Raw genomic sequence first — 14,932 nt, 5'->3', positions numbered from 1 at the left:
CCACTCTCCCATTTATCCCAAACCCCATACCACTACTATGATCCCCAAAATAACCCTTTCTAGACTCTCTCCTACTCTAACTCTCCTTGCATCATCTGACACCTCTTTTACTATACCGATCCCCAAAACAAACCTTTCTAAACTCTTCCCTCTGACTCTTCCCCTCCAAAACCCTTTTTACTCAACCCAAAGCCTCCTCCTACTGCTATGACCTAAAACAAAAGAAAAAGAAAAAAATCCTTCACTCTTCTATCCCTCCACTATCCTTTTCAATGAAAATAACAGACTAACATGTTCACTGCTCAAATTTCATATCCACTTTACTAATTCACCACTAATCCTTTATGGGTTCTAGAATAGTGTGCTACTTGGCAATAAGGCGTATCATCACCCCATCAGGGTTACGCGTGCTATAAAAATGCAAACCTTTTCCCCTTTTTAACCCCTCCCCAACCCTTCTCAATCCAAATAACTGACTAACATATCCACCACTCAAATTAATTTCCTGTTTCACCATACTAACTTTCAACACTAATCCTTATGGGTTCCAGAGTAGCATGCCACTTGCCAAAAAAGTGCTTCAAAACCGCATCAGGGGTAACAAGCGCTATATAAATATAAACCCCTTTTTCCTCTTCTATCCTTCTGCTATTCTTCTGAAAACAAATAACTGCTTAACCTATCCACCACTTAAAATTTACATGCATGTTTCACGATACTAATTCAACACTAATCCTCTATGGGTCCCGGAGTAGCGTGCTACTCGTCGAAAAAGCGCTTTGACGCCTCATCAGGGTAGTAAGCGCTATGCAAATGCAGTTGCAATATAATGCAATAGGCACATGGCCAAGTTGAAACATTGGCAATGCATTAAAAAGGCGCTTGGTTCTGCACCAAAACATCACAGTCATGTATGGAGGGGCCTTAGGTTCCCTAAGGCAGCCCCTCCTGAAAAGAGGGCTCTCAAAAGCCATATAATAAAGTCAGAATAGAAAATCCAAACTCTGAACACTGCAAGTGTTTGCAGTTTAAAAAAATTACTGAGCAAAGCAATTGACACTTTACCCCTCAATCAACCACTCACAAGATCTAGCGCAGCTTTATGCACTCCATAATGATGGCAGCAGTAAAGGAGCAAAACAAAAGATTTTTTTTTTTTAAACACTCTCCAAAACAATTTCGAACAGCAAGAAATATACATAACCACAAAATACATTGGACTGATACCAAAACATGACAAGCGTTTCATCAGGCCAATACTTAAAGGAAGCTCTCCCACACAGGCAAAGGGCAGTCCCAGAATCCCTCTTTAGTTGCCACATGGTGTGTTGACATTGTTACTCCTTTCTGCTTTCGTCCATGTATCAGTTGGTATCCCAAACACAAAGAAACCTGCCTTGTAATACCTGCATGGTCAAGAGAGTGCTCATAAAAGCATTTCACACTCACGCTCTAGAGCTTTTTCCATAACATTAATACACCATAGAAACTCTAGCAAACTATTCAGTTTGTCTCTCTACATAACCCTTCTGCTAACCGGGAAATTAGCACTCTAAATAAAACAAATTAGGCATCTTAGATCCTGATAAACATGTTGTAAACTGCTGCCCCTTCCCTGTGGCAAAGGCTCTCTGGTGAGACACAGCGTTATGCTACTTACCTCAATACCAGACGCTTGAGCTCCTGCATCCAGTAGTTCACTTTGAGTTGTCTCTAGAGAGAGGCAAACATATTTAAAATTAGCAATTACTTTTCTAACCAGATGGTAGGCCCTTGATCTATCAGACTGTTTGATTGAATTATTGTCTTTGGTTTCAGATCATCACCAATTATAGGGTTTAATGTAAAACAATCTATGAACAATACATGGAAATGTTTCTCACCTGTTCGCAATAACTTTAATATTCATACTATATAAATGTCTTCTATGTTTACTATAAGACACAGTAGCTATTGGGACCTGGAATAGCAGTGCAGCAAGATGAGTGTCATAAAGATGCGGCATGCATCCAGAGAAGTGTCTTCTCCCTATTGCACCCTAGTCTTTTTAAGGAGATCACAGCCCAATTCTCAGTCGGAATATTATAAAGAGCATATTTGCTGGCCAAACAAACCTAGAGGTAGAGATCAGTAGCATGATAAGAAACCCTCAAAAAGAAAAGAGGAGGGCCAGAATGCTCACCAACAGGAGTTGGAAACACAAGGGCACCGAGTGGTCTTCATGCCAAGAGGCTGCATCGGAAATCAGTTTGTAAACAAGAAGCCATCCTTTCAGGAACATCATACCAGCAAGGGAATATCCATACATAGCAAGATTTCTTTCAGTTCTCAAAGTCGAGAACCTAAGGTACATTCTAGAGACAACCTCTCGCTAGGACAACTGGACCTAGACCTACAGAAATTTTTTAGCAACTGTTGGAACTGAAAAACATGCTGTTAGTCAGTTTTCTGGTATTCAAATCTAGATCATTTCCTGCTTGGTAGTCTATGCCTATTCTATGGTTCCAAAAGTTTCAAAAACATTGGGCACTCAATATGGAAAGAATAATTCAATCATGATGAAGCCGTGGGATGACTTATGCGCGATAATAAATCATATTAACATAACATAGCCTAAGCCTATTGCTTGATGTTCACAAATATATTGCCAAGATGCAAAACATGAGTATCCAGGCCTGTAACCAGGATGCTAGTTGGCAGGGTAAAATCTAGGTTTAAACTGAGGTGCAGGTAAATAGGAATCCAAAGACTGGATCGACAAGGTTAGAGGTAGGGAATAAAGATTGTAAATTTAGGCTTCCCAGATATATACCAGACTGCCAAAAAAGATCAGATTTTGGTCTCTAAATGCAGGCTGATAAACCATAGCAGTCCAAAGCCCTCCCTTGTCATAAGTGTTTGAGAATATGTTCACCATCATCACATTTGACAAAGTACTACAAATAAAGATTTACTTGTTTGTATTGCACTGAATTTTGGCAATCTCTTTCCTGTTTAGCCTCAAAATCTAGTTGTGATGAAAATCATACTTGTTAAAAAATACAACTGAACAGATATAGTAAAGAGTAAGGCAGTGAAGGCAATAGCAGAGAATGTATGGGCACATGCATGAGGAGAGGAGACATGAACAAAGGAGGTGTCTATAAACAGCCATTGTTGTAGGGATTGTGTAGGAGCATGGACAGTTTGCAGGCAAGAGGAAAGAAGGGATGAGAAAAAAGGAATATGTATGGCCACAGGGTGTGAGGAGGTGATTAGTGTTTACTGATGAGGCATGGCAGAGGAAGCAGAGACAGAAAGGAACTACAGCAGCGTGAGTAGAAGATGCATCGACAGAGAAAGCATTTGCAAGGTTCTGAGGAAAGTTATGAGTAACAGAATGAGCCTGGAGACAAGAGCAAAGGTAATGTTCAGAGGATCCATGGACAGTGGAGATGCATTCATGTGATTTATCAGCAAGGCATGGATAGAAACTGGCAATAGCAGTGATAAGGGCATAGGTGGAACTAGCAATGCACAAGCATTGGCAAAGGAGGCAATATAGAGATATGTGGGGAGGGCACAGCCAGAAGCAAAGGAGAATAGTAATAGACAATAACCAATGAACAAGTTCACTCTTTCAATTACAGTTACATTTTTAGACTAAAAAATAAATGGGGTTTGAGGATTTACCAATCCTGTACTCACCAAGCAGGAGGAGTAGCTCATTTGCTGTCTGTTTAGCTGCTTGCCCTTTGTGAGATAGAGGTTCCTGGGCAGAGATCTGCCAAAGAAAAGAAGACAATATTTAGTGAGGAGGGGATTATCATTTATGATTTCACATACTGTAATCGGCAGAGGAAGAGGATCTCTGATACTGTGGATAACAGAGCTGTGTGTAGTTAAGACCTTCCTCACAATCCCAGCTCTCTTTCAGCATCCGAAATGCGTATTTATTATCCCAAATATTTTGGTAACTCTGGGTCCAAGTTGTTATTCTCATTCTAGGGAAAACTCAGGATAGACAGCATTTGAAGCGGGATAACATTCAAGAATTATAGATTCCAGGACCCAGTATCCTCAAACCAATTTGCAGCCAGCTCATAATGAGGCCACCGTGGAAAATAGAAAGCAGCTGAGGGGCTGATGCTTAAACAAATGAGCAACCCAATGATTACGTTGGGCGATCAAAGGGCTTGAGATATCAAAAACACTACCCCTGAGCATTTTGGTGAAAATACATCTGTGAGTTTGATGTGTGTGTGCCACTGTTTTTTAAAAGCTGGTCTCAGGCAATGGCAGAGTAAATACTTTTAATGTTACAAATGCTGCTGTGCAATTGCCATTGCATGTGCTTATATTATGGAGGCTCCCTCCATCTCAAGAGTCGCACCTCAACAAGGCTGTGTTATTGAGGTGCAGCCGGCACAGTTAACCGTGGTGGGGTGGTGGGGCAGTGGTGTGGAAGCAGGTGGTCGAGAGGGAAAGTGGACAGACGACGGGATAGTGAAAGTAAAATTAATAAATAAATAAATCAATAAAACTGCTTACCTTGAGCTTGCCGCACCGCCTCATCGAGGTGGTTTTATTTATTTATTTATTTTATTTTCTCTATCCCATCATCTGCCCACTTCCCCCCTTACCTGCCCGTCCCACCGCACTTACCTGTGCCGGTCGCGCCTGGTGTTAGTACCTTTGTGAATGTAGAGCTGAGGCCAACTGATGAGCTCTCCTGCTCTGCCCTGCTGCTGCAGACCTTCTATTCATGGAAATACCCGACAGCCCAAGGAGTTCAGACAAGCTGCCCCAGAATATGAAAAAAAAAATTTTTAACTCTTTGCTGAGACTGCCCATGATCAACTTCCTCGTACGGGTGGACTGAGTGCTAACTCTGCCAGGTGTGCACTTACCTTTCTGTGTAAACACTTGCTTTTTTCACCTCGGTAAGTTACCCTCCATCTGTCATTTCACAGTACAAACTATTGTTCATCTGCTTGGCATAGAACACAGGTCAGTCTCTACCCTGAGTGACTTGACCACCATTAGGAGCATTCCTCCGCAACATACATAGGCGATCCCCCGATAAAGCTAATTTATGCAGAAGTCTAACACCTCTGCTAGCAAAATTGAGTTTTTGCCCTTGTTGTCAACTTCCTCAGCAAGTAAGACATCTAGGCAGACTATATGACATCATTATCCAGATCTTTCCTTCCTGCACACCAAGCTGTTGACCCAGTCTCATTAGCACATTTGGGTTTGCAACTTCTATAAAAAAAACTAACCTTAAACTTGTAGGCAAACCGGTTTTAGGCAAAAGCTTTCAATATGAACACTGAGAATTTAAATATTCATGTGTTCATGCCTTTTTTAAGTTCCCCTTCTTGTCATCATCTTATAGTGATTGGGATCAGATATTGATTGTGAACAGTATGGTAATGGCCATCCAAATCTGGTAAGTGGATGAGTGTTCAGATCCTAGCCATTAGCACAATATTAACCCATCACTTCTTATGAGAGTGAATCTCAGACTGCGAATTGTGAACAGTGTTTCCAGAAGTATCAGTACTCACGTCCCCTTCTTTATGATAATACTGGCCTTTTTCCAGTTAGAAAGGAATAGATCTTTATTGAAAGTCAACAATTAATATTACAGTGACAGCAATCATTACAAAGACTGAACAGGATATTATGATTATAAATTGGGAACTCAGGGCTAGATGTAGGTAATCTCATTTTACCGATTCCTAAATACAGAAGTTTACCGATTCGGTATTTAGGAATCAGTAAATATGATGTAGGTAATAAATCGGTAAAATGTACCGATTTGCTAATATTTCTTATTACCGATTTGGTAATACCGATTTGGTAATAAGAAATACCTTCCCATTCATTCCTATGGACCTGGAGGCCCATAGGAATGAATGGGAAGCCATTCACTATTACCGATTCGGTATTTACAGAATCAGTAATAGTGGGAGCATATTCAAGGGTAGCAGGGTGTCACATTGACACCCTGTTGTACCCTTGAATCGTGCATCTGAACCAATCAAACACTCACACCCAGTCCACAGATCTGGGTTTGATCCATCACCGTTCTTTAGCCCACTCTGCCACCCCAGTTCTGAACTGGGGTGACAGAGTGGGCTAAAGAACGGTGATGGATTAAACCCAGATCAGTTGACTGAGTATTGTCAATGCTCCGTCCATCACCACCCCCTTTTGTACCACTTTGTTCGCCATATGTTGGCAGGGTATGCTCAGACGTGAGTCCCTTGCTCACTTTGCCACTGGATTCAAGCAAGCCGGGCTGAAGACGGCTGAAATGCCAGAAACCGGTCCTCGGTAGCTTGTTTCCGGTCCAGGGAAAACATGGTTTGGCAGTTCGGGCTGGACTGTTCCCATGAGGCACAGGGTCAGGCTGATTTGCACGTGGCCATGTCTGAACTGGGGTGGCAGAGTGGGCTAAAGAACAGTGATGGATCAAACCCAGATCTGTAGACTGGGTGTGAGTGTTTGATTGGTTCAGATGCTCCGGCCATCACCACCCCCTTTTGTACCGCTTTGTTCGCCATAAGTTGGCAGGGTATGCTCAGACGTGAGTACCTTGCTCACTTTGCCACTGGATTTAAGCAAGTCGGGCTGAAGACGACTGAAATGCCAGAAACCGGTCCTCGGAAGCTTGTTTCCGGTCCAGGGAAGGCATGGCTTGGCAGTTCGGGCTGGACTGTTCCCATGAGGCACAGGGTCAGACTGATTTGCACATGGCCATGTCTGCACTGGGGTGGCAGAGTGGGCTAAAGAACGGTGATGGATTAAACCCAGATCTGTTGACTGGGGGTGAGTGCTTGTATTGTCAATGCTCCGTCCATCATTTCCTTTGGTTTTTAAAGACAATGGGTGGCATTGTCAGCCGTCTGTGATAAAGATAACAGGGCACTTTTTTTTAGTGCTCTCTCATGAGAGGTGTCAGTGAATGGGCAGGAGTGGAATCCACATCTCTACTATCTAATCAGGATGTGTGTCCATCACACCAGCTGCTCATCTTTATTGTTCAGAAGATACAGTGTTTTCATGATAGAAGAGTCTACTCAAAAAATCCCCTACCATATTGTGCAGTGCTGCAAACCCTTCCGGTAAAGAAGCCTCCTTGCAAGCTTTTGTGACACCAGCTCTAAGGAAATGTTCGAGAGGCTGAATGGAAAAGAACATGAAATTAGTAAGGGAGAAGCCTTTAGAAAGAGATCACTCATCCATATGGCTTTCAATTTCATTTATCACATTCATTTCCAACTATATTAAATGATTACTGCACATAAACAACAGATCTTGACCAACTAAGCAACGAAATCACAGCCATCTGACACCACTTGGGACATGGCCCTTCCTAGTGATGAATAAGCATCACTTTAAAAATTAGAGGACAGGATCAAGATCCATCTTCAGCAAAGAAGTTCAAGGTAGTCAAGGGGATTTAAGTAATCAAGATCCTTGTGGTGGACTGGCGATCCACTTTCTCAAGGGGGTCAGTGGTTGACTGGGGAGAGGTGATCATTATCACCACAAAGGAAGACGTGATCAGAAGCTTTACAGGGTGAGAATCCTCAAGAGGTAGGAGAGTATTATCTTCTGTTGCAAGTGAAGTTCAGGATCCCAAGAGATTTGATGAAAATACCCAAAAAGGAGAGGAAAGGTGATCAGAATTCTCAGAGGGGAGAGTTGATAAGAATCTTAAGATAGAAGTTGTTGATGAGGCTGCTCTTGGGGGGAGGGTGACATTGGATGTTACAAAGTGTATATGGTAAGTTCCCAAGCTTTTAGATGTTTTCTATAGGACATTTATGAGGCACGTGTGAACTATAGCTATTAAGAAAACATACAAGGACAGATTTAAAAAAATGTGAAAACCTTTTCCAAAGTATATAAACCAACTCATGAAAAATAAAGTAGGTGTTGGTCCAACGATGGATGTTAAAGGGAAGAAGTGATCTGGACCCCTAGAAGGGGCCCATGATTACAATTCTTATGGGTGGTATCAAGTACAATTGTAACAATAAAACCAGTTGTATAATGTTTCTGTCTGAATATGGGGGTTATAGAAAAAGTAAAAATAAGTTATACATTAAAAAGTTGTGAACAAGTTTGTTTTTAACTCCTAGTGAGGCAGGAAGGCTAATAAAGTGAAGGAAGAAAAAATGACATGGTCTTGATTCAAAGTTTTACTTTTTTGACACAATCAATCTCCAAAAGTATTACTTTCTTCTATGTAGTGGTGCACTGACCACACAAAAAGGCAGTTTCTCCCAAGAAAATTGAAAATGAAAGGGTTTTAAAAAATAATGCACCAGTGTAAAAATTTCTGTAGTTCCTTAGATTCCATCTGCATTACTGTGACCCTCATTATGAGTGACCTATCATAATCTGCTATTTCACTGTGAGTCCAGGAAGGGCAAATAACAAGGACTCAAATTTTGGGAACAATAACATATGGGCGTCACATTTCATTTACTGTACTTGTTTTTCCCCGGGCTTTTGAGGAAACACAGCAGAGCTGCCATATTCCTCCAAACGTCATGATTCCAATGAGACCTGTACCATCAGAAGTATTGTGTCACTTGTAATGAAGGCCCAACTATGATATCCCTGGTGAAAAAAAGAGAAGACCCAGATAATGACCACTCAGATCTGGGCTCTAGGTCAGATGTGTTGAAAGCTACAGAAAAATCCAGCAGAGATCTGAAAGACAAGCAGAGAATACGACCAAACACAACATTTTCTCACTAGACACCCCCTTATGATTCTCTTCGATACACCATGGACATAATTCATTCAAACATACAGTAGATATTTCTGAGGGGTACATTTGCCCCAGACATACCTTTATCAGGCCAAAGGTGTTCTCTTTCGGCAGGCTTGCCTGGAGGTATAATATCTCTCGGAACACCCCTGGTAGTTCCAGAGCCAGCTGGTCTGGGGTAAGCAGAGTCGCCATTGGGCCAAGTGTCAGTAACACCTGTTCACGGATCTACAGGAAGTAACACAGAAGAGAGTACATGCCTCTGACCTCTGTATATGTGAAGCAAGGGGACACTGATTGTTTTTGTATGGCAAAATACTTGTGGTGGACATGCATGTTTATGCATTGTCATTAAAAAAAAGTCATGGCATGGGTTAACTTGTACTCATATGCCTGCATTCAGGAAGTTCTTACCATAGTCAGAATGTAACATTTATTTCCTAATTGAAGAAGTCACAGTTTCTTGTTTTATTTATCCCATGTTACAATCACTTTGCAGAGGAAGCCAGGTTGCCCCATACTTACAAGACCCACGCAATTTGATTTGCTCCCATGTCCGGATTTAGGCCCACATCCATCAAAGGAAAACCCGGTTGCAAACGGGCAGATCTCAGAATCTGCCCCTTTGCGCCCGTTATTTTTGCATTTGGGATGCATCATCCCAAATGCAAAAATCGGAAAATGCAATTGCACTTAAGGAATCGCAAATTGCGATGCCTTGAATGCAATGCAAGATGCCTTTTAATGGGGCTTTGGGGGGGGGCGGCCGACCAGCGGGAGGCCTGCCCCCTCGGGGGTTTTTGGGCTGGGGGGGTAGCCTTAGCCCATTGGGCTGGTTGGGCTCCATTGGGCTGGTGTTGGGCTTGTTGGGCTTGGGGTTGGGCTAGGTTTGGGCTTGGCAGCCAGAGCTCATTGGGCTGTTTGGGCTCCATTGGGCTGGCGATGGGCTTGTTGGGCTTGGGTTAGGCTAGTTTTGGGCTTGGGGGTTTTATAACCAGCCATCTTGTGTCATTAGCCACCATTTTGGTGTTTGTGACACAACAGTGACCCTTGACCCTTCCAGGTAGGTCGCTCACTCTCCGCACAGCACCACCTGTGCCTCCCTGCCCAGCAGCCGCTGGTGAGGAGGTTTTAGGCCCTCCTCCACCCACAGGCTACCACCTGCGCCTCATCCCTGGTAGCCAGTGGTAGGCTGTAGGTTTGCTCATCCTCCATTGTATTGCCTGTATCTTCTTTCATTGCTCCCGTTGTAGTGACTGCATTTTCATTGTTGTTTCTGTGACTGCTGTTGTCTGTCTCCCCTGCTGCCTGTACGTGGCTTTGCCCGTTCTCTCCCTCTGTTCCCCTCGCTGCCCCCGTGTCTCTCTGCCAGTTTTTGCCTTCTGTTGCTTAGCTGCCCCTGCATTTCTGTGACCTTTCTGCCTTCTGTGCCACTCTTTTCGCCCGTTTTTTGTGACCTTTCTGCCCTTTCTTGTGACCTTATGCCTTCTGTGCCACTTGTTTCCCCCCGTTTTTCTGTGACCTTTTTGCCCCTCTTGTGACCTTTGTGCCTCTGTGCCACTCGTTTCCCCCCGTTTTTTGTGACCTTTCTGCCCTTTCTGGGGACCTTTGTACCCTCTGTGTCAATCGTTTCCCGCAATATTTCTGACCTTTCTGCCCTTTCGTTGTGACCTTTGTGCCTCTGTGCCACACGTTTCCCCCTGTATATTTGTGACCTTTTGCCCTTTTTGTGAGCTTCTGCCTTCTATGCCACTCGTTTCCCCTCAATTGTTGTGCCCTTTTGCCTTCTGTTTCCTTTGTCGCCCCTTGCAGCTGCATCCCCTGCGGCCCCCTTCCCCCCGAGCTGCCCATTCGCTGTCTCCACCTCCCGCCACCCAGCTGCTCCTCCCTCCGAACCTCCCAATGTAGGCCGCCCGCTGCGCGGTGAGGAGAGCGACCCTTGACCCTTCCAGGTAGGTCGCTCCCCCTCCGCACAGCACAGCTTGTGCCTCCCTGCCCAGCTGCCGCTGCTGAAGAAGTTTGAGGCCCTTCTCCACCCGCAGGCTACCACTTGAGCCTGATCCCTGGTGACCAGTGGTAGGCCGAAGGTTTGCTCATCCTCCATTGTATTGCCTGTATTTTCTTTCATTGCTCCCGTTGTAGTGACTGCATTTTCATTGTTGTCTGTGACTGTTGTTGTCTGTCTCCCCCGCTGCCTGTATGTGGTCTGTGCCCGTTCTTTCCCTCTGTTCCCCTCGCTGCCCCCGTGTCTCTCTCCCTGGTTTCCCTTCTGCTCCCCTCACTGCCCCCGTGTCTCTCTGCCCGGTTTTTCCTTCTGCTCCCCTCGCGGCCCCCATGTCTCTCTGCCAGTTTTTGCCTTCTGTTGCTTAGCTGCCCCTGCATTTCTGTGACCTTTCTGCCTTCTGTGCCACTTGTTTCCCCTCTTTTTCTGTGACCTTTTTGCCCTTCTTGTGACCATTTGCCTGCTGTGCCACTCGTTTCCCCATGTATTCTTGTGACCTTTTTGCCCTTTTTGTGACCTTTCTGCCCTCTGTGCCACTCGTTTCCCCCTCAATTGTTGTGCCCTTTTGCCTTCTGTTTCCTTTGTCACCCCTCACCGCCCCGCTGCTGCGTCCCCTGCGGCTCCGCCCCCCTGACTGCCTATTCGCTGCCCTGCCTCCCAGCTGCTTCACTCCCACCTCTCCATACATGCCATTGACTTGCTGCACCTGTTCGTGCCTGGACCGCGCCCAGTGCCTGAACCCCTGGCCCCCGCACCCGCCATGATGACCGCCACCACTACGACGCCAGCACTCTGCACGCTCTCAACCCCAGACGGACCCACAACTGCTTCAAGGCCGCCCCAAAACGCACACACGGTCCCTTCACCTGCCGGAACTGCAGCTACACCAGCCACAGAGCCAACGAACCACCCGGCATGAAAGACCTCAACCACCTCCACCCTGACCTCCACCGACTACATCCTCCTCCGAGACCTGAACTTTCACCTTGAGAACAACAACAACAACACGTCCACAACCCTGATGGATAACCTCGCCAACCTCGGACTGAGACAACTCGTCACAACACCCACCCACTCCGCCGGCCAGACGCTCGACCCCACCTTCTCCCTAAGCCCGCATGTCTCCATCAGCCACTCCTCTGGACTGACCACCTCTGCATCCACTTCACCTTCCAGAAACCCACCACATACCACCGCACCCAACAGATCCCCCGGCACCGCTGGAGCAAAATCACCGAAGGCCAACTACATGCAAACCTCGCTCTCAGCCCCCCCACAGAACCCTCAAACACTGACGTCGCTGCCCACAACCTCAGACGCTGGATCGAGGACTGCGCCAACACCCTCGCCCCGCTGAAGAAAACCCCCCACAGGGACACCAGCAAGAGGGCCAGCTGGTTCACCGCAGAACTCCTAGATTCCAAGCAAGCCTGTCGGAAACTAGAGAAGAAATGGCACAGTGAACAAACTCTGGACAGCCACGCAGCACACAAGTACGCCATCCGCAACCACCACCACCTCAGCAGGGCTGCCAAAAAGACCTCCTTCAAAGACCACCTCGACATCAACACACACGACAGCAAGGAGCTATTCAACATCGTGAAGGAACTCTCCAACCCCAGCTCCAACACCAACGACATCCTGCCATTGCAAGCCCTGTGCGACTCCCTCACCACCTTCTTCCACCGCAAGATAGCAGACATACATGAACGCTTCAACACCCAGACATCCCCAACTGACAGCAACACAATAGACCCTCCGCACACCATCGACCACGTACCCTTGCTAGCCTGGGCCAGCGTGACCGTTAATGACACCATCAAGACCATGAGCACAATCCACTCCGGCTCTCTGTCGGACCCATTCCCGCACCACGTCTTCAACAAAGCAGTCAACTCCATCGCACCCCACCTAAGCAACGTCATCACTGTCTCCCTTGGGACCGCAACCTTCCCAGAGAGCTGGAACCATGCTGAGATCAACACCCTACTCAAAAATCCCAAGAGACCTCAAGAACTTCCGACCCATCTCTCTGCTCCCCTTCCTGGCCAAGGTCATTGAGGAAATCGTTAACAGACAGCTAACCCGATACCTCGAAGAGAACAGAATCCTGGACCCTTCCCAGTCAGGGTTCTGTAGCAACCACAGCACCGAGAACGCCCTCATCGCTTCCACCGACGACATCAGGACCCTGCTAGACAATGGGGAGACTGCAGCACTCATCCTCCTAGACCTCTCCGCCGCCTTCGACACCGTCGGCCACCGCACACTAAGCAAACGGCTCCATGCTGCAGGGATCCAAGACAAGGCTATGGAATGGACCACCTCCTTCCTCTCGGGCAGAACCCAGAGCGTCCACCTCCCCCAGTTCCGTTCCGAAGCCTCCGAGATCATCTGCGGCGTACCCCAAGGATCCTCCCTCAGCCCGACACTGTTCAACAGTTACATGGCCCCGCTTGCACACGTCGCCCGACAGCACGACCTCAACATAATCTCTTACGCCGACGACACTCAACTGGTCCTCTCCCTCACCAAAGACCCCTTCAACGCCAAAGCCAAACTCCATGAAGGAATGAAGGCCGTCGCCGACTGGATGAAGATCAGCCGTCTGAAGCTGAACTCGGACAAGACGGAGGTCCTCATCCTTAGCTCCAACCCGTCAGCCTGGAACGACTCCTGGTGGCCAACGCCACTGGGGGCAGCCCGACCCCCACCGACCACGCACGCAACCTGGGAATCATTCTCGACTCAACACTTTCAATGACCAAGCAAGTCAACAATGTCTCCTCCTCCTACTTCAACACCCTCTGCATGCTCCGCAAGATCTACTAATGGATCCCGACAGATACAAGAAAGACAATCTCCCAGGCCCTCGTCAGCAGCAGACTCGACTACGGAAACGCCCTCTACGCGGGAGCCCCAACCAAGCTCATCAATCGACTACAACGCATCCAAAACGCCTCAGCACGACTGATCCTCGATGTACCACGTATTTATCAAAGTAACAAGTGGTCCTTAGCATATAAGAATAAGAGAAAACAAAGATATTGTATAGACCACAATGGGCTATTATATAGTTCACAATCCCTTGTCCAGCCGGACAGGGAATTTTTATTGATTTGGTAGGTTGTTTGATGTAAAGATACAGCACATAACCAAAACAATAGGGTTACAGTAGGGCACAGTCCTGTGCCGTACGTGGGGAGGAAGTGAAAGGGACAGTAAGTGAAAGAAATATCAGGCAAACAGAGTGAGCTTGCAGGTCACTGATATGGATTTAAATTGGCAGTGTATCCTGGAGTTACTCATACATACAATAATACGGTAGGGTCACATGTATGAATTACTCAAAAAGGAGTCGACTTTTTGAACCCAAGCTCGGTTATAAAGGGATCATCTTCAGGACTTGAAAATAATTTTGCCTGAATAGAGCTTTTTAAACGCCTGTTTAGAAAAAAAGCAAGGGAGAAAACAAAGACATACGTGTAGTCAATTTAGACATAAAGCAGGTAATAGTCAGCACTCGCTTTTCAATTACAGTATTCGGAATCGCAGTGAGAGGTGTAGCCATAAGGCGTGGGCATTCTGTGCAATCCTTTTGAGAATCATGCTGCTGTAGAGATAAACATTATGTGAACATTCAATGTTTTAACAGCTTTTTGGCGGCGGCAGTCTTTAGGATAGGAATGGCACGTGCAGGTGATCCAAGTTCTAATATTCTACGCAGAGATGGTGAGGCGTGATGCCGTGGTAAGGATATGATACGGAGTGAATGTGAAGGTTTAGTGAGGGGGCATGGTTGGGTAGTTGCCACATCACCACATACCCCCAATTGAGAAACCTGCACTGGATCCTTGTCAACAAGAGGATATCCTTCAAGCGCCTCATCCACGCACACAAGGCCCTCCACAAGACCGGCCCAGCCTACCTCAACAAATGGCTCTCCTTCTACACCCTCAACCGCCAGCTACGCTCAGCCGACCTCTCACTCGCCACTGTCCCGCGCATCTGAAGAACAACCATCGGCGAGAGATCCTTCTCCCACCTCGCCGCCAAGACATGGAACACCCTCCCACTGAGCCTACGAAAGACCCAAGACCTTCTGACCTTCAGGAGGACACTAAAGACCTGGCTGTTCAATCAGTAGCGGCCCCCAC

At 46.4% G+C, this 14,932-nt stretch overlaps 1 protein-coding gene across 1 annotated transcript in view; it reads right to left on the bottom strand.

The window, feature by feature from the left end:
* The window catches only part of LOC147708725 (uncharacterized), a 249,884-nt gene that overhangs the window by 224,708 nt on the left and 10,244 nt on the right, over positions 1 to 14,932 (bottom strand). The window contains exons 4-7 of the mRNA XM_086925771.1: positions 8,855 to 9,001; positions 7,084 to 7,170; positions 3,688 to 3,763; positions 1,661 to 1,713 (exon numbers count right to left, since the gene is read on the bottom strand). Of these exons, the coding sequence (XP_086781897.1) occupies positions 1,661 to 1,713; positions 3,688 to 3,763; positions 7,084 to 7,170; positions 8,855 to 9,001 (363 nt within the window). The remainder of the gene's footprint in view (positions 1 to 1,660; positions 1,714 to 3,687; positions 3,764 to 7,083; positions 7,171 to 8,854; positions 9,002 to 14,932) is intronic.

This window comes from Lissotriton vulgaris, chromosome 6, assembly GCF_964263255.1.
Source record: "Lissotriton vulgaris chromosome 6, aLisVul1.2, whole genome shotgun sequence".
NCBI lineage: Eukaryota > Metazoa > Chordata > Amphibia > Caudata > Salamandridae > Lissotriton > Lissotriton vulgaris.
This window is presented reverse-complemented; position numbering and strand designations above follow the sequence as displayed.